This window comes from Sitophilus oryzae, unplaced genomic scaffold (genome assembly GCF_002938485.1).
Source record: "Sitophilus oryzae breed Bouriz unplaced genomic scaffold, Soryzae_2.0 scaffold_935_pilon_pilon, whole genome shotgun sequence".
Classification (NCBI taxonomy): domain Eukaryota; kingdom Metazoa; phylum Arthropoda; class Insecta; order Coleoptera; family Curculionidae; genus Sitophilus; species Sitophilus oryzae.
This window is the reverse complement of record NW_022147567.1, coordinates 1,476,135-1,494,901: the sequence shown is the minus strand read 5'-3', so window position 1 is coordinate 1,494,901 and position 18,767 is coordinate 1,476,135. Positions and strand designations below refer to the sequence as shown.

Below are 18,767 nucleotides of genomic sequence, written 5' to 3'. Positions count from 1 at the left end.
TTCTCCGACCGATATTCCGATTCCACGTGCCCAAGAAGTCCCCGAACAGTTCCAAGGTGTGCTATAATTCTTCTGCCTAGTCTAAGTCAATGCTCAACTGATTTTTATTCGTATTGTTGACTGGTTTTCGACTTTTCCGCGCCCACGTGGTGTAGAAAGATTAGTTGAGTGTTATCTTTCCTAAATCTTATTTGGTTGTTCGTAATTGTAGAGCAAGAAGACCGATCCAGACCGTAGCACAGAACAGTCCAGAATTCCATCCGTTCCTGTTGCCCGTGTGTAGAGTTACCCGTTGGACATCATAAACCCTCGTTGAGGTAAAGTTCAGATTTAATTAGTCCTTCTTTATTACCTTCATTAACTCCTACACGTTGTGCTAGTCCTTGTTCTATAATTGAGGCTCTTTTCTAAGACTACCAATATTATTTAGGGTTTTCATGTTCACCTTTTGAAGTCCTACACCTGCCTGTACATTTGCTGAAGGGCTCCAGTGACAGTACACCGAGCTGCTGTACCCTGCTGTAGCCACCTCATAGCTATACACCGTAGCTCAGCCGGAGGAACTTCCGAGTTGTTTCAAGATTGTAGATCGATTAGAGTAAGACTGTTTAGATTTAGATTGGCTTTATGTAAACCACCCTGTCTGTATGTAGTATTAAGTTAGATAAGGGGGTTTGACGTCATAGGTTTAGTACTTATTGATTTAAATTTCATTTAACTTTACATTTCATTTAACTTCAATTTCATTTCTTTAAATATAAACTTTTTGATATTTTAATAAATTGCTTAAATATTTTTAGTATTATTATTTACAGTCTAGTCTCATAGTTAAGTTAGAGTCACTTAAGTTTAACGAATTATAGTAGTATTTGAAGTTCATGGTAGTTGCACTCAACAGTTCGAGGTTAGTGTTGAAGTCTACTTAATAGTAACATCTTTTATGCCGAGTTCATAGAGTATAATCTCGTGGCGCCCTTTTATTAATATCTTTAAACCCCGACCACCCGGCTGTTAAAATTAAAAAGCTAGTGGCCTCTATGTAACTCATTCAGATTAAGTAAACTTTGTGTTTTATTGAACTTCAAATTAGAAAGGGCGTGGCAACATCTCCACTAGGGTAACAGAGGCTTTGGCCTTTGGCCTTTTTGAGGCATATTTAATGCACTTCTTACCCGAGAACTACTAGTAGGAGTGAAATTATATCTTTTAATAGCTCCTACAGCTGTCAACCATTTTTACGAAGCTCGTCATTTTTGGGGAATATAAAAGCAGAAACCTTGGGACCCCCTCTATAATTCCCGTGACAATTTGGAACAGAGCATGTAAAAGGCATGCTACAATAAAATGTTAATACCTACCCTTTAATACGTATCTTTTGATTATTGTAAGTAATCATTATAAAGTACTATGCAGACTGGCGGCGAAGGCTTTTTACTCATTTAGGTGTAATATCTTGATAAATACTTCTAGTTCTTACCTTAAAATAATTAATAATAGAGGAGTACGACAAGCACAAAAGTTTGAAGTTCTCTATGTGGAATATCTGGTTTGGATTTTTATTACACTGTTATTTTATCACAATTTTGTGATCACACCAAACTAGAGATAATTAATTATTTCTGGTATGCAATCGGAACAAGAAACCACTATCGGCTTTTCAGGTTAAAGGTAAACAATTTAATAATGCGCTGCCTTCGCCGCTATATTTGCCTTGCCCATATCATGTTGATTGGCCTTGAGTTGAGGTGGTGCTGGTCAAATCAAATCGCAATGTTGCCAGTTGATGGCTGGCGCACGAGCACGGTTCTGCAATGTGATTGGGTGTATTTTTCATACGTCATCAATTGGCGCTTTAAAATTATTTCAAATTAAAGCAATTTTGAGGGCCTATAAAAAAATTATTCAATGTCGTGGAACTATTTTTTTTTGGATAAATATACTGAAAATATTCTTCTATTTCAGAGTTTGTCTTTGAATTGGGTATTTTTTGTGAAAGAGCCCATTATTGTATATCTTAAAAATCATAATATTTTAAAACAATCTAAGGAGGCGTCTAAAATCGTGTGATTGTTACTCTATAATCAGTTATAGAGTTTGTTCATTTTCACAAAGGCCCATGGTAAAAAACTTAATATTAAAATCAAGAACAAAGTCCAAACCACTGTCAAATACCATTGACAGTGGTTTGGACTTTGTTTTGAGAAAGGATTATGACCATATTGTTGACGGAATGGTCGGTATAGCTGTTAAGGTTCACTAGTTAATAACAGAGATAACTGGATACCACCAATCAAAATTGCTAAAAGATTATTTTAAAAACGTAAAAAGAAAAGAATAATTTTATCAAATAAATTATTTTAAAATAATAAGTAGGTATGGGCGCTACAAATTCGGGGTACGAGCATTGGTATCTCGGTAACCGTAATAGATACGAACATGGTTAAACTGGGGCAAAGTTGCGCTTTAGGATGTTCTCCAAGATGCCATTAAAAAAGTTTTAAAAATTTCAAGGATTGCTGAGTTTTTTGAAAAAAAAACGCATTTTTTTGAAAATCAATTTTATTTTTTCCTGTCGTTGCTTTTTAAAAAATCAAAAAATTAATTGAACATTCTCATAGCCACTTTATTAGGGCTATCTGACAGTATTTTTAGATTTTAAAATTAGCTGATAATTTGTGAGATATCAACTAATTTTTTTAAATACGGACCTGCATTTTTTATTTCAGGTTTTGAAAGAACTCGGTCCCTGATACAATGGTATGCCACACTTAGTATTTTTTTGTTTCGAACATTTGAACACAATTTATTTAAACTAATTTCAAGTCCGGCTCTGTTTTTTTAAATATTTAATCCATTCATCGTTACAATATTGATAAGCTTTCAAACTTATCAATGACGTGGGGTAAAACATTGAATACGAAAAATTCATTGCAATAAAAAAATTAAAAATAATATAAATATAAATCAAACAATCAAATAATTTCCCCGGAAGATGGATTGGAAATGGTAGAGTAGTATAATGGCCAGTGAGGTTCCTGCACCTGACGCCAGGGGGGGGGGCATTACTTGACGTCATTTTAGGAAAAGTGAAATCAATATTTTTAAACATTTACTATAAAGAATACAAAATGCATTCGGAAGTATAAGAAGAAGGTATGTTCAAAGAGCTATAAATAAAATTAAACGAATAATAAATTTGTGCAATAGGAAGGGTGGTAACCCTTTCAAACATCTAGAGCATTAGAAACCAGTTTGTAGAAGTTGATTTAACTACAATTAATATTATGCTCAGATCAAAGCTCAGATTTCAAATTCACAATAAAAAAGTTAAAAATAATATCTTTAATTTGCTGACCTGGATATTTATTTGAATCTTTCAACTGGTTCGATTTCCTAATTCAATATTAATTAGCGCTGATAAATATTGTTGCAGTGAATATAATCAGATTAAATAATTAAAAAAAACAGAGTCGGACTTAGTTCTGTTGTTGTTAAGGAACCCAAAACAAAAAAAAGTATAAAGTGTGGCATATCATTGTACTCAGGAGACCGACTTCTTTCAAAATCTGAAATAAAAATGCAGGTCCGTATTTAAAAAAATCAAGTTGGTCTCTGTATCTCACAAATTATCAGCTAATTTGAAAATCTAAAAATACTAACGGATAGCCCTAATAAAGTAGCTATGAGAATGTACTATTAGTTTTTTGATTTTTTAAAAAGTAACGACAGGAGAAAATAAAATTGATTTTCAAAAAAAAACGTTTTTTCCAGAAAATTCAGCAATCCTTGAAATTTTTAAAACTTTTTAGATGACATCTTGGTGAACATCCCAAGGCGCAACTTTGCCCCAATTTAACCATCTTCGTATCTTTTACGGTTTCCGAGATACCAATGCTCGTACCTCGAATTTGTAGCACCCTGTAAGGGTGTTTCCTAAATTCCCTGTAAAGGTGTTTCCTAAATCACAGAGAAAGTTATTTTCGGTAATATTAAACTGATTTAATATCATTATTTTTCATTTAATAAACAATTAAATTTCGTGAGTTTACCTTTTTTCCTTCCTTTATGGGGTAAACGCTAACCAATATTTAAAATTTGAAGTTTGTGAGACTTAGCGATAATTCATAAACTACAATGTTTTAAATTTAGGACTTTTTTTAAATGAGAACGTAAAATGCTATTTTATCCATCAATTAGGGGTCGTCATTTTCTTGACAACTTCTTGATCTTGTCTTGATTTCAAGACAGGATCAAGACAAGAAATGATTTTTGGTTTTCAAGACAAGAAATTTCTTCTCAAGATCAAGATTTCTTGACAAGAAATCAAGAAAATCTTGAAATTTCTTGAAAATAAAAAAGAAATACTCATTTACTTAGGTATTTGTATATTATATGAATATCCATTAATTATTGATGGATAAAAAATTATTAAGCAAAAAATATTTGTACGAAGCGGCACTTTGTCGGATGTCCAATGTCCAAAGTTGACATAAGTACGTCCAAAATCGGACGTCCAAAGTTGGCAAAATGTCAGTGTAGGCCAAATTAAATTGGAAACTTTTTTAATGCCTAATCATTTTTTAATTTTTAAATGTCTTTTTTATAATTTTTTGGATATGTTATGGCTTACGATATTAGAATAAAAAAACTTTACAAAGCGGGTCTACTTCAGTGGCATACCGACTTTTTGAATTAACGTAAAACTTTTAAAATAAAAAATAATACATTTTAATGTACGCCACTGAAGTAGAGTAGCTCTTATCATTGTTGTTTTGACTGTTTTTATCTGTAGTAGTATTATCACCGTCACTACTGTCAAAGTCACTAATTAAACTTCTACGTCCAGGTGTCTGAGAACCAGATTCAATTACGAATGGCTCAGATTTGCTGCTCAACAAACCATCACAATCACTCATTTTAATGTTAAATAATAATAATAATAATTAACAAAATTATGTAAATCTGATGATCTTGGCTACTGTAGTATAATGAGCCCAAAGTTTTTGAATTTTTTGAAAATTAGATGCCTGACCCTCGATTTTACGCATAAAGCATAAACATCACATTAACCAATCTCCCCGCGACTTTTAAACAGGGGGTTCCCCTTTAGTAAACGAATTTTAAACGGGGATTCCCCTTTTGTCAAGATATCAAGAAATTTCAAGATTTCTTGAATCAAGACAAGAAATCAACTCTCAAATGGTCAAGACAAGATTTTTTTTAATTCTTGAAAATATTTCAAGACAAGACAAGAAATTGCTTGTCAAGACAATATTTCTTGTCTTGCCGATCCCTACCATCAATATTTTATCTAAAGCTTTAAATTTGAGCAACAACTTAAAACTAAAAGGTTTATGACAAATTGGGAAGTTTATGGAAAAAGTTTCTAGAACGCAGCTCGAAGAGGGGTGAAACTCGAACTAAAACGGAGGGTGTAGTAAAACGGCGATTTTCGTTAAACCCTGCGCCTAGGGCCAGATCTTATTAAGAGATGCCGAGGGTTTTCTTTCGACAAGATCACTTATTCGACGCATTAAGAGTTCCCTAGAATGTAATTCGAAGTGGTTAGTACGTTTTTAGTTCTTTATTAAACTTTTTCACAATAGTACACATTTCAAGAAAATAATACATCTAGAGATATTCTAATAGATCAGTTGACGATTACTTTATACCGACGTACCTACCTATACAAGATTTTTAACAGAACTCGGACCTTAAAAGTTTTTTAAAATATGATTTAGATGGATATCTGTTACCGTTTTGGAGTTACGGTTTTTTTCAAAATATGCATTTTTAACAAACTTTTTAACAACTTAACTCTTTTGCTACGGAAAAATTTGTATTTTCCAAAACACCTTTTTAAGTAAAATTTAGTGGTTTAGGTATATTTTTTTAAATTAATAATTTAAGAGTTATCAACAGAAAAATTGATTTTTTATTTGGGACGCCCTGTATATTTTTAATTAACTATAAAGAATTTAAAATTACTTTTCCAAAAATAAAGCACACTTGATATTTTGTTATAGTCTCTTTCGAAATACAGAATTTTTAAGTCCTTTTTTTGTGGATTTGCCCAAGCTCACCTGATGATGGAGTAGGGCTCCGAAACCGGTAGTATATATCTATACTGCAAGAAATTTGTATTCTATTTTATAATTTGGCTTGCCTGAAAAAAAGCCTTTTACCATCCTTTTACTATCGATAGTTTATTATATTAATATCTTTTACTATCGCGCCTCGGTGATACGAAAGTACTACCATTGCACGCAGGCCGCTATCTCCGGTTCGGGACTTAATATTTAACCGATACTTTCCGACAAGTCGGAATTAACTACTTTGCGTTGTGGTTGTCATTTTGTGGATCTGGCCAAGCTCACCTGATGATGGAGTAGGGCTCCGAAACCGGTAGTGAGACCAGGTTGATCCACATTATGACAAACACAGCGTAGAATTAACAGATCAAATGACTTACCTGTAGGAAATTTGATCCTAATTACACGATCAGTTTTGTCCTCGTACTACATAAAAGGAATACAAATAGAGTAAGTCTTGTCTTGCTGAAATCCGTGCGACATACAAAAATAAACGTGGCAACGCCGCTCCGCACCGTCCTCGCTGCGACTCGCCCCACCAATGTCATTATAAGTTTTGATAAGAGATCGGCTTGTGAGGGGTGGGAGTGACCAAGGCTCTAGGTATAGTTGTGATGTGGTTCATACATAATATTAATTATCACTGTTATTATTTTATAAGATGGCGTGGGTTATGTAGTACTTCGGACAAAACTGATCGTGTAATTAGGATCAAATTTCCTACAGGTAAGTCATTTGATCTGTTAATTACACTTCTCAGTTTTGTCCTCGTACTACATAAAAGGAATACAAATAGAGTAGCTGTTTAGAGAATGAAAAGACGATCTCTAGAAAATAGCTTTATTCCCTATAAGCTTTGTATAATATATACTTAAGTAATTTGTATATATTTATAGGAAAGGCACCTTTTAAAGGTGTGTAACGAAATATAATAATATAACCATTAAACTGTATGTTTACATTGTAACAAACATATAGGTATATAACGTAATTACAAGGAACAGAACGCACTAAATCTTAAAGTAAGGAACTCTTATTTTAACAGGTAATACTGGATCCTTGGAGGACCCCTTTTGCAAAGAGATCCGCCGGTGTTGATATTGGTTTATTATAAAATTTATTAAAAACGTTTGATTTTTCAGTCCATCCTGCATATTTTCTTATTTCCTCAATGTTAACTCCGCCTCGGTATGCGGCCGAAGTTGAGGCATGCCGAGTGCTGTGGCCTGAAAATTTGCTTGTATCAACACCCGCGGATTTTAGAGTCGAGCGGATCCATCTACTTATCGTTTGGCTTGTGGCCGTATGATAAGGTTTCCTGTGTGTCAGTATTAAATAATCATTATTATCGGCGCGGAGGCTTTTAGTTGTGTTTAGATAAAATAAAACCGTAGATGCTAAACACAACCCTGGTTTGTCTCTAAAGAATGGTAACTTTAGCACAGGTTGAAATTTATTTTTCCCGCTAGTTTTGACGGTATCTGGGATCAGTATTTCGATCCTATCATCAAACTGATTTATATAACTTAATCTAATTTTTGAGAATGTTTGTACTCTATGCGCCGTAATAATTGCTAACAAAGTAACTAACTTATGTGATAACTTTTCTAAGGATAAAGTACTTAAAGGAAACATATTTTCTAACAGACTCAGTACTGGGTGAGGATCCCAGGTTGTATTGTATTTTGGCCTTGGTGGCCTTTGGTTATAAATGCCTTTTAAGTATCTTTTAATTATTCCCTCATCTCGAGTGTCGATGGGGAGTACAAAGGATAATGCTGACTTGCACGCGTTAATGGACGAATAAGAGTTAGAGTTATCTACTTGTATACTTAGAAATTTAATAAAGGTAGTAAGGTCGTAGGACCATTTATCGTGATTTATGTCACAACAGAAACCCCACCATTTTTTAAACCAGGTGTCATATTGTTTTAGTGTACTGTCAGCTACTGATGCTACTATGGATGCAATGGCCTCTTCGGGAAACCCTTTCTTTACAAAGGCTTCCCTGATAAATGGCCGGCAGCCAGGGTAATTGTCCGCCATAAGGGGTGAGGTTTCCTGAAAGGCGATAAAAGTAAGGTTTTACTTGGCTTAAAGAATAATATTTTCCCCACAACCAATCTCTTAAACAGGGGGAACCAAGGTTGTGTGGGCCACCATGGTACTACGACTAGACCTTCTGCCTTGTCCATTATGATTTTATTAAGCATTTTTAATATTAGGCTAAATGGGGGAAAGGCATAAAAGAAATCCTGTGACCAACATGTGGTAAAACTATCAGTTCCCGATGCTCCCGGATCCGGTTTCCAAGAATTATACCTTGCGCATTTTGCGTTAATTCGACTGGCAAAAAGGTCTATTTGCGGAGTTCCATGAATGCGGCATAAGCGTTTATAATGAATATTATTTAATTCGTATTCCGTATCAATATTTTTACAGCGAGACTCAGAATCTGCCTGTTTATTATTTTTAGAGCTAATGTATGTTGCAAAAATATATAAGCCTTTTGATTCGCAATATTGCCAGATATGTCTGGTAATAGTGTTAAGTTTTCTGTGTCTAACGCTACCCATTTTATTAATTAATGCTATGGCAGTGACGTTATCTATTTTCAATAGTATGTTCATATGTGTAAAAGACTTGGTAAACGCTTTTAAACAATGAAAAGCTGCTGCCAATTCTAACCAGTTTATGTGATTTTTTGATTCTTCTTGTAGCCAAAAACCGTGAATGTTCTCGTTATTACAACTACCGCCCCAACCACTGTTTGAAGCGTCTGTGAAAATAGTGATGTCGTAGTTGCCTTGAAAAATTGGAACATATGACATGCTAATGAATTCTGCCACCACTCAAGGTCTGATCTGACCCCTCGCGATAAGGATATATTATGATTGTATGATTTTCCGCTCTTTAGGGCTTTATACTTTTCCCCCTCGAGAGATTTTATATACAGTGGTCCGTACCTTACTGCTGGGCAGGCTGCTACTAAGTGACCAATTATTTTAGCGAAAAGCTTTATGGAACAGATACGTATTAACAACACGTCATTGATTAAAGATATGATTAGCTGGCTTTTTTCTGAGGGTAGCGAAAGACGCATGTTTTTCGAATCTATGAAAAAGCCCAAAAAACAACAAGTATTATTGGGATTTAACTGGCTTTTATCGTAGTTTACGTTAAAACCAAGATTTGTCAACACTTGTAGGGTTAAGGTGATGTCTTTTTTGCTTTTCTCCATAGTAGGGCTGATTAGGAAAAAATCATCTAAATAACAAACGCAGATTATGTCACGTGTTCTAAGGAAATGAAGTACGGGCTTCATTATCTTTGTAAAGATGAACGGGGCCGAACAGAGACCAAAAGGTAAGGAATTAAATTGAAATAGTTCGTTTTGAAAGCAAAACCGCAAAAATTTCCTATATTTTTCATTTATCTGTATTGAAAAATATGCATCCCTTAAGTCTACTAGGGTAAAAAAACAACCAGGGTATGTTAATTTAATGGCAGTGCGATAATCCTCAAGTTTAAAGTGGGGGGCTTCTAAGTGACAGTTTAAAGATTTTAAATTAAGTATGAAACGGTACTCACCGTTTGTTTTCTGTCTTAGAAAATATGAAGAAACATATTGTGTTTTTGAACTTGTACAACGGGAAATGGCGCCCATTTCCAACATGCTGTCAATTAATTTTTTACAATTTTCATGTTCTAACCGTGTTAACTTAGGTTCTTTAATGGAATGTCTTGTAGGGGGGGATGATATGAAGTTAAATTTAATTCCCCTTAACCAACTTAAAACTTGAGGGTTACTTGTCAGCATTTCCCAATAATGTAATCTAGATCTAGTCTTGCCGACACACATGTGCGGATCATTTTTTATGCTCACCATTAATATTGGGTCCTTTTCTTTTTCAGCCGGGCTTGGTTGTATGAGACCCCTTGGGTGTTCCGACCCTTCGCTTTGTAGTTCCATTGGTTCTTGTATTTGGACTTGTATTTGGGGCGCTGGTAGTTTTTTGAACTGGTGGAGGGGTTCTGTAATCTAAGATCTGAGGACGTCTTCTGTATTTCCTTGGATGACTTCAGTTTCTCCGCAAACTTGTCCCCAAATAAAAACTCGTCTATTGGGTAGTCTTCGATGATCTTCCTCACCGAGCTGTTCAGATGAGGTAGAATAACATGGCGCCTGTGTGTAGATATGCTATGATGGACATTAGTTAAGATTTTCGCCGCATCAATACTGGGTTTTAAGAATTCATTAGACTGTTCGCTTGGATTAGGGAAGCAATTGCCTAAAGGTTTCCCTAAAGCGGAGATGGCTACCCCAATTTCGTCTTGTATCCTACTAAGGTACATGTCTTGTCGGTTCAAGCTTTCGTTTAAACATGTTGCAATTTCCATGTTTAGTTTAGGTGCGAGTAATTCTTTACAGTTTCCTACGATAGGGTAACTGTCGATCAAAGCTTTTTTGTCATCTTTTTCAACCCCTTTTCTTAGAAATTCGCTCCAGCGCATTACAATATCTTCGTGAATGTTTTCTCCAAACTGTTGGGTAAGGTTTGGTTGTTTACCTATGATAATAAATAATTACATTTATTATTGTTTCCCAAACTGTTGGGTAACTTTTGTATATACCTAATAAGGTAATTATTGCGTCCGAGGTGTTTGGTTTGTTACTGCCTGCATTTATCGCCGGGCTATCGATGGGTTCAAGCGGGAGATTCACTGGGCTCCGCCTTCCCCTTTCGGAACCAGAGTGATTATCTTCACTGGAAGAATCATCACTGCCGGAGGATGATGCGTCATCGCCTGCAATGAAACGCATAATTATTAAGTTTGTTGACCACTGGGCCTTCAAACAAAATATTACTGTCAACCATACTTCGCAAGACCACTGGGTCAAGGAGTTAGGTTAGGTTAGATATTAAAATTCACACGTAGTTGTGCAATTCTTTATTTAAAGTATGGTTAACCAGAGAGTATAGAGGCGATAATTTACTGAAAACACGCCCCCCCCCCGTTTCCATGTGCACTGTTTTACCTAGGTTATGAAAAAACTGATAATACTTACTTGATACATCCTCTAAACGCTCCCAAAGTTGGTTTAGGCGATTCTGCTTCCGTTTCAGCCTCTTTTTAATTTCATTTTTGGACCTGTTTCTACCCATTTCGCGTAAACACGTAAAAACACTTTACAAAACACTCGACGCACGAACCTCGTTGACGACAAAACTTATAATGACATTGGTGGGGCGAGTCGCAGCGAGGACGGTGCGGAGCGGCGTTGCCACGTTTATTTTTGTATGTCGCACGGATTTCAGCAAGACAAGACTTACTCTATTTGTATTCCTTTTATGTAGTACGAGGACAAAACTGAGAAGTGTAATTAAATTTCTATATCAGCAGTTAAGTGGCAAGAATCCTTATATAATTTTATTATATACCTATACTGCAAAAAATTTGTTTTCTATTTTATAATTTGGCTTGCCTGAAAAAAAGCCTTTTACCATCCTTTTACTATCGATAGTTGCGCCTCGGTGATAGGAAAGTACTACCATTGCACTGAGGCCGCTATCTCCCGTTCGGGACTTAATATCTAACCAATACTTTCCGACAAGTCGGAATTAACTACTTTGCGCTGTGGTTGTCATTTTGTGGATCTGCCCAAGCTCACCTGATGATGGAGTAGGGCTCCGAAACCGGTAGTGAGACCAGGTTGATCCACATTATGACAAACACAGTGTAGAATTAAATTTCTATATCAGCAGTTAAGTGGCAAGAATCCTTATATAATTTTATTTTCAATAAATTCTCCACTGATTTGAACATTTTTCATATGACACTTGTGCAGTTAGGTTAGGTTAAGAGATCGTAAGACGGCTTTAATTTTGAATTTTTTGTTACTTTCCTAACATATTCTACTTAATTATTTTTGTAAAAATTTGTTTGAATTTTTTAACTTCATTTTCTATTACTTCATTTTCTATTCTTAGATTATTCTTTGGATTCTCTTTGATTATTCCTTAACTTTATTTTGTATTTTCTATTATATAAGTGTAACTGTAGTATATGTAATTCTTAACTGCTTATCAATTGTTACTGTGTTTATTATATGTATACAGGGTGTCATTGAAATGGTGTAAAAAAATCGGGGGGTGATAGTATTCTAGTAAAAAAGTTCCTATAAGTATAGGGCGGAAAATGCTTATTAAGGGAGTTAGGGGCACTGAAAGGGTGAATTTATAAAACGGTTATTTTGAAATTGCAGGCTTAAAAAACGAGATAAAATTTCGAAAAAAAATGCTCTGCCATAAATTTTGACCCTAAATCAAATGGTGATACTGAAAAATTATTTGGAAAAGCGGAAAGGGTAGTTTTTGCAAGGGTAGGGGGTTCTTTTGTGAATAACTTTTTTGAGGTTATTTTTTTTGCAACGTTTTTTGAAAACTACATACTTTTTCCGACAAAAAAGGTACTCTTGTTGCACATCGCCCAGAGTGATGGTGTTCGAGAAAATTGAAGGCAAAAAGTTTGCTCTGATGGGTTGCTAACTCAACATAAACTTATGAAAGTTATGGCGGTTCAAAAGTAACCAAGTAGTTATTAAATAATTAATTGGAAAATCAAAATTTCATGATTTTTAAAACATCTTATTACTTTAAAAACGAAATAAACCAATTACCAAAATTCCTTATTAAAATAATGCATTCCTTAATTCATTCATAGTAAATGTTTAAGTGACCACCATTCATTTCAATGCAGACATCTGCTCTTCTTCTCCAAGATCTGCGTACCCTGTGGAATATCCTTGGTGTTTGTCCGAATTTGATTGGAACAGTCAATAATGCGTTGCCGTAGTTGCTCTTCAGTATTAATCGGCACTGAGTAAACCAAACCTTTCAAAGTGGCCCCAGAAGTAGAAATCTAGTGGATTATTTCGTTTTTTAAAGCAATAAGATATTTTAAAAATCATAAAATTTTGATTGTTCAATTAATTATTTGATAACTACTTGGTTACTTTTGAACCGCCATAACTTTCACAAGTTTATGTTGATACCAACCCATCAGTGCAAATTCTTTGCCTTCAATTTTCTCGAAAACCATCGTTCTGGGCGATGTGCAACAAGAGTACCTTTTTGTAGGAAAACGTAGTTTTCAAAAAATGAACCTACGTTGTAGAAAAAAATAACCTCTAAGAAGTTATTCACGAAACAACCCCCTACCCTTGCAAAAACTACCCTTACCGCTTTCCAAATAATTTTTCAGTATCACCATTTGATTTAGGGTCAAAATTTATGGCAAAGCATTTTTTTTCGAAATTTTATCTCGTTTTTTAAGCCTACAATTTCAAAACAACCGTTTTTTTAAATTAACCCTTTCAGTGCCCCTAACTCCCTTAATATGCATTTTCCGCCCTATACTTATAGGATTTTTTTTACTATTTTTAGGAGTACTATCAACCCCTTTTTTACACTATTTCAATGACACCCTGTATAAATGGGTAGTTATACCTGTTAGACTGTATGCTAAATAAATAATAAATAAATATGGCATCAAAGATGTCACGCCTATCAAATCTCACGCATAATCTAATAAAATCAGTGATAGTGCCACTGAAAGTTGCACATACGTCAGTCTTTAATTTAGCTCAGTTATCTAGGTGTTTATTGCTGTCACTTGATCAGACTTTATATTGTGTTAACGTTTTAGAGAGTTTTATTTACTTTGCTTGTTTATAAGGTATCAAAAACAATGATTTTCTCAAAATTTTAATTATGGCACTTAGGTTTTTATTTCAAGTCTTTATACATTGACTTCAGTAATATGCAGCTTGTAAATTAAAATATTTAATTAATATTTACCTGGGAACTTATCCTGGAACAAAATTTATCCTCAGCATTGTATTGTCACCTACCTAAAAATAAAAGAAAAAAATATATTAAGTTTTGTTATTTTTAGAAAACGAATCAATCAGTCACCTTAGTTAAGGAAATATTCTTAACCAGTTTTAAACTTAATGTTAGGTTCCGTGATAGAACATTTACAACTCATTAATGTCGTTAAATTTTCAATACTCATACATTATTAAATCAAGTCGCGATAGGCAGCTATATCGATTAGTTTCCAACAAACTTGAAAACTGGTGAATAAAAAATGACTCCCAATTAACCTGATCATTCAACCATTAAAATATTTGCATTTAGTAAGGCGAAAACAGGACCTTTTATGATGATCGAATCAATTGGAATTATTCCTTGTTGTATATTGCATAAAATCAGTCTATAATACGATTAGTTTAATTTTAATTCTATACTAAATTAAAAATAATAGATGGATTATTTTTTTAGTGTACTAAAAGGGGGAACAAAATGTCATTAAACTCATTATTAATTCCGCTCGGTGCGTTCCTCATTAGAACTTTCAACCCTCATACTTCTCGGCAATTAATTTAAAATACGTGTCAACTAACTTTAATTGCCTAATCTTCAAAGAAAAAGGTCTAAATATAGGTTTATATTTGGAACTTAATGAAATAACAATGAATATTAAGTTTTGTTAAGCCCACTTATATGTTAAACATGTTTTCTTTCTGGAGTGGAAATAAAAAAGTTAAACAAGAACTGTCAAAAATTTCTTAGAAAAAAGGTAAAAATGTACATTTTTACGAAAATCTACTACTAATAATCTACAACAGAAAAAAATGTAATAACCTAATATACCGAGTGTGTCTCAAAAGTGGCTCACCCATATAACTTGTTTATTTTTTCAGATAAAAAAAACGAGAAACGAAATGAGGTACGTTACTATATGACATAAATCAGGATTGATTCGCGTATTCAATTGTTTTAGGTCACTTCCTCTTTCACCGGAAATTACTACAACTTTTGATTTTTAAATGACTGAGGGTGTGTTTTTTACTTTATTTCATACAAAATGACACTCTGAATAGAAGACATATCATATGTCAACTTTTGACATTTTCGCATATGGTTTATTTGAAATTGTTAACATGCGGTTCATAACCACAATTTGACTCGGAATACCAAGTGTGTGGTACCAAATTATTCGTAAAAAATGCTTTTCCAAATATGCTAAAGAGACACTCTTGCTCCATTTGAAAAAAATGAGATATGATTAAAAATTCTATTTGGGCATCTTTTAACCGGCCAGGACAGAACACGAAAAACATTAGAGCATCAAATCTATTTTTCCAAAGCTCCTTGATTAAAAATTAGTGTTTTAACATAGTCATGGACAACTCTAGATTGAAATTTAAAATACGATTTGTTTTTAAGCAAAAAAGTTGACAAATGATATGTCATTCTATTCAGAGTGTCATTTTCTGTCGAATAAAGTAAAAAGATACCAAGGATGCTATTTAAAAACTAAAAGTTCTAGTCATTTCCGATGAAACAGGAAGTGACCAAAAACAATTGAATACGTCAATGAATCCTAATTTATGTCATATACTAACATACCAAATCTTGTTTTTTTATCTAAAAAATTAAAAAAGTTATAGGGGTGAACAACTTTAGAGACGCAGCCTGTATATTATATAAAATATCAATAATAATAGTTTCCCTATAATACCGCCTAGACGCTTTGGGAGGTAGAATGTAGAATGTTTAGGAGGGGATTAATCACCGGGGCCTTACAGATCTATTAGGCCGTATTTATAAAAATGAAGTATTTCCTTCAAAGGTAAAGGTAGAAATAAAAGGGAGAGCTCGCAAGGAGAAGGTAGAACGAAAAGGTTTTGCTTAATTTCATATTTATAATCTTTTCCTTTTCTTTGCAAGCACATCCTCGCAGAAAAAAAAGGTAGACGAGCGCAATTTACGAGTATGTTGCCACCAAATATGTTGCAACTTGCAGTTACATAGGTAAATGATCAAATTAATTGTTGTTAGGTATAGAGTGTTTGCTGGTACTTCTAAGTTGTACTTGGAGCTTTGAGTGGTATTTATATATTTGATTGAGCTGTGTTAAGATGGCAAGTGACGAGGAACTGTCAGGCTAGCAAGTAAAGTTACAAGACACCGCCGCCGGCGCCGTTTCAACTGTCCAAAAGCATGTTCTATGACAACTCTTTCTTTCATTAATAATGGCTCGAAAGCAGCCTGCACAATGTCTTCCACGATGGGGAAGGGTTTAATCAGATAGGACATTATACCATATAGCCATTTTCTTCCAACAACACCGTATTAGTCGTCCGCCACATAATTTCATGAACAGAAGAAATTTTTCAAATTCGACTGTCATGCACGGAGCCGGGCCACCGTGCATCGATATTCATGAAAACGTAATTTTGATCACATAATGCCTTGAACATTAATACTAGCATAATTCTTCCAGTTTACATATTCATCCCCAAATAGACGCGGCTTTTCAATTCTAATATGCGTGCGATCGATAACCCCTATTGCAGTCGGATTTTTTTTCGTTGACATTTCACTTTGGCTTCCATAACTTCATTTTCGGTCGACGGGAACTTGATCCAGTCAGCGGCCTTGTCCACAATGAGACGGAGAGTGGTATCGACAATCCTGGAGACTGTAGGCTGTGTACATCCCAGTTCCTCACCTATACCGCTCTGGAAACCCGGATCTGCCATGTACCGTAAAAACACTTTCATTTTCTGTACTGGCGAAAGCGTTCCTCCCCTGGTTTCCAGATTCTCGCCAATGAAGTAGTCGGCTAACCACTGCGCGTTTATTTCGTCGAACCGAAAGAGGGTTCGAAAATCGCACTCACGAGGAGTACGTCTCTCTTTGTACACTTTTCGTGCATGTACGTGCACTACATCCGCCATGGGAAATTCGAATTCAACAAATCACGCGCTCACTCGCCAACTAAAAACACCTCAGCCCTTCAAGTGCATATACATTAGGCCGGGGCGAAAAAGGCAGATTTTTTTTTTTTCAAAAAGTGATATGTCATAGAGATAAAAAGTTGTGTGGTAGGTCAAAAATCTTTGTGATTTTTTTGGGGATTTTTAAAATGATTTTTAGCCGCGCCCCTGGGGGAGGAAAGGGGTATTTTTTTTATTTCAATATTTTTTGACGTCATATCGAAAAAACGATTTTATTAATGACAAAAATAAACCTGATTTTTTTTATTCAGTTTACTTAATTTTTAACCGCGCCTCGCTAAGGTAAAAGAAGCACGTATCAGAGATCAAGAATTCAAATCGTCCTATCCTTTGGATAAAATACCTGACAAAATTATTCAGCCTAAAAAACACAAACAACTCAGAATGTCTTTACCAAATATTGCCAAAATTGCAGATATGACAGGCGCCTCAAATCGAACAGTGTCGAAAATAGCAACTGATTTTTAGAGAGAGAGAGAGAGATGATTTTAAATTAGTGTCTTCAGATAATCCCATCAATGTTATAGATAAAAGCAAAATGGTCAAAAATAGAAAAGCTGTCCAAGAACTAGCAGCTAATTCTGACAAAAGCATACAAGGTATTTATTTTAATGGAAGAAAAGACCAGACCATGATGCTTGTTAAAGGACGTCGTATTACTAAAAAAAGGAACATATATCGATAAATGAAGAGCAAGGAAGCACCTATCTTGACCATACAAGCATGAATCCGCTTCTGGCACTGCTTTGAATATATCAAAAAGTATCATATCACTCATTGAAGCTAAATATATTTACCTGAAATACCTAACAGTTGTTGGATGTGACGGTACGAACGTGAATACTTGTTGGAAGAGTGGTATTATACGGCTGCTCGAAATTCATATTAAAAGACCCCTGCAATGGGGTTGATTTGCTTGCTTCACACCAACGAACTACCGCTGCGCCATGTCCTTGCAGACCTAGACGGACTCACTAAAGGACCTTATTCTTACTCTGGGCCTATCTATGGATCTAAGCTGGCAGCATGCGAATGGAGACCAGTTGTAAATTTTCAGAAAATAGACACATTTTTATGTCATGTCGATGAAAAAGATTTTAGCACAGACCAGCAATATCTATACCGTAGTATACAAATCAAGACAGTTTCCTGATAAAATGAAAACTGTCATCAATCGGGTAATTTCTACAAATGGCTATTTTGCCCACCCCGAGAACATTCTTCTAGCGATGATATCCGATGAAAGACCACATATCAGAGAACTCGGAATCAGACGAATTTTGAAAGCAAGAGAAACACCGCCCAGACTGGGGGTACTTAGAGTTCCCAAAATAAATTTCGAGGCCCAGGAATATATAGAGTTGAACGGTTGGAGCCAATGTAATGTCACAGAGCCGCCTCTGACAAAGCACATAAGTGATCGACGATTTGAGAGAGGCAATTCAGAGCAAGGCCTTCATAATTCCCAAAACAATCAAATTTCCATGTCACACTCAGGCGGTCGAGCGCTGTGTGAAATTAGTGACTGAGGCATCTAGTAAGGTATGTGGTGAAGAATCAAGAGATAGCTACATTCGTGTAAAACTAGAAGCAAGATGATTACCAGAATTTGAAACCAAACAGCAGTATTTTTCGAGTAAGAGACTGAAAACAGATTAATAGATCGAAATTTGTATAAAGGGAGGAGGGAGGGGGCGTGGGGGGTGGAACTCGACATACAGTTACCTCCCCGTGGTGAGTTCTGGGTTGAAAAAACGATGAATAAAAGTTTTATAAATAAATTAATTTATTATAGTAAATCA

At 34.9% G+C, this 18,767-nt stretch overlaps 2 protein-coding genes across 3 annotated transcripts in view; both read right to left on the bottom strand.

Moving 5' to 3' along the window:
- LOC115890863 (tyrosine-protein kinase Src64B-like) overlaps window positions 1-18,767 on the bottom strand; it is a 220,530-nt gene that overhangs the window by 123,408 nt on the left and 78,355 nt on the right. The window contains exon 2 of one of the 2 annotated variants that reach the window (XM_030911215.1): window positions 13,955-14,007. The exons of the other annotated variant lie outside the window; for it this stretch is intronic. The gene's annotated coding sequence lies outside the window, so the exon portion shown is untranslated. The remainder of the gene's footprint in view (window positions 1-13,954; window positions 14,008-18,767) is intronic. 2 annotated transcript variants of the gene reach the window in all.
- On the bottom strand, window positions 6,919-11,260 carry LOC115890868. The gene is made up of 4 exons (XM_030911222.1): window positions 11,164-11,260; window positions 10,728-10,901; window positions 9,979-10,663; window positions 6,919-8,153 (listed from the first exon to the last, which is right to left on the bottom strand). Exons 1-3 carry the CDS (start codon window positions 11,258-11,260, stop codon window positions 9,981-9,983), a joined length of 954 nt encoding a protein of 317 aa, XP_030767082.1. The 3' UTR covers window positions 6,919-8,153; window positions 9,979-9,980.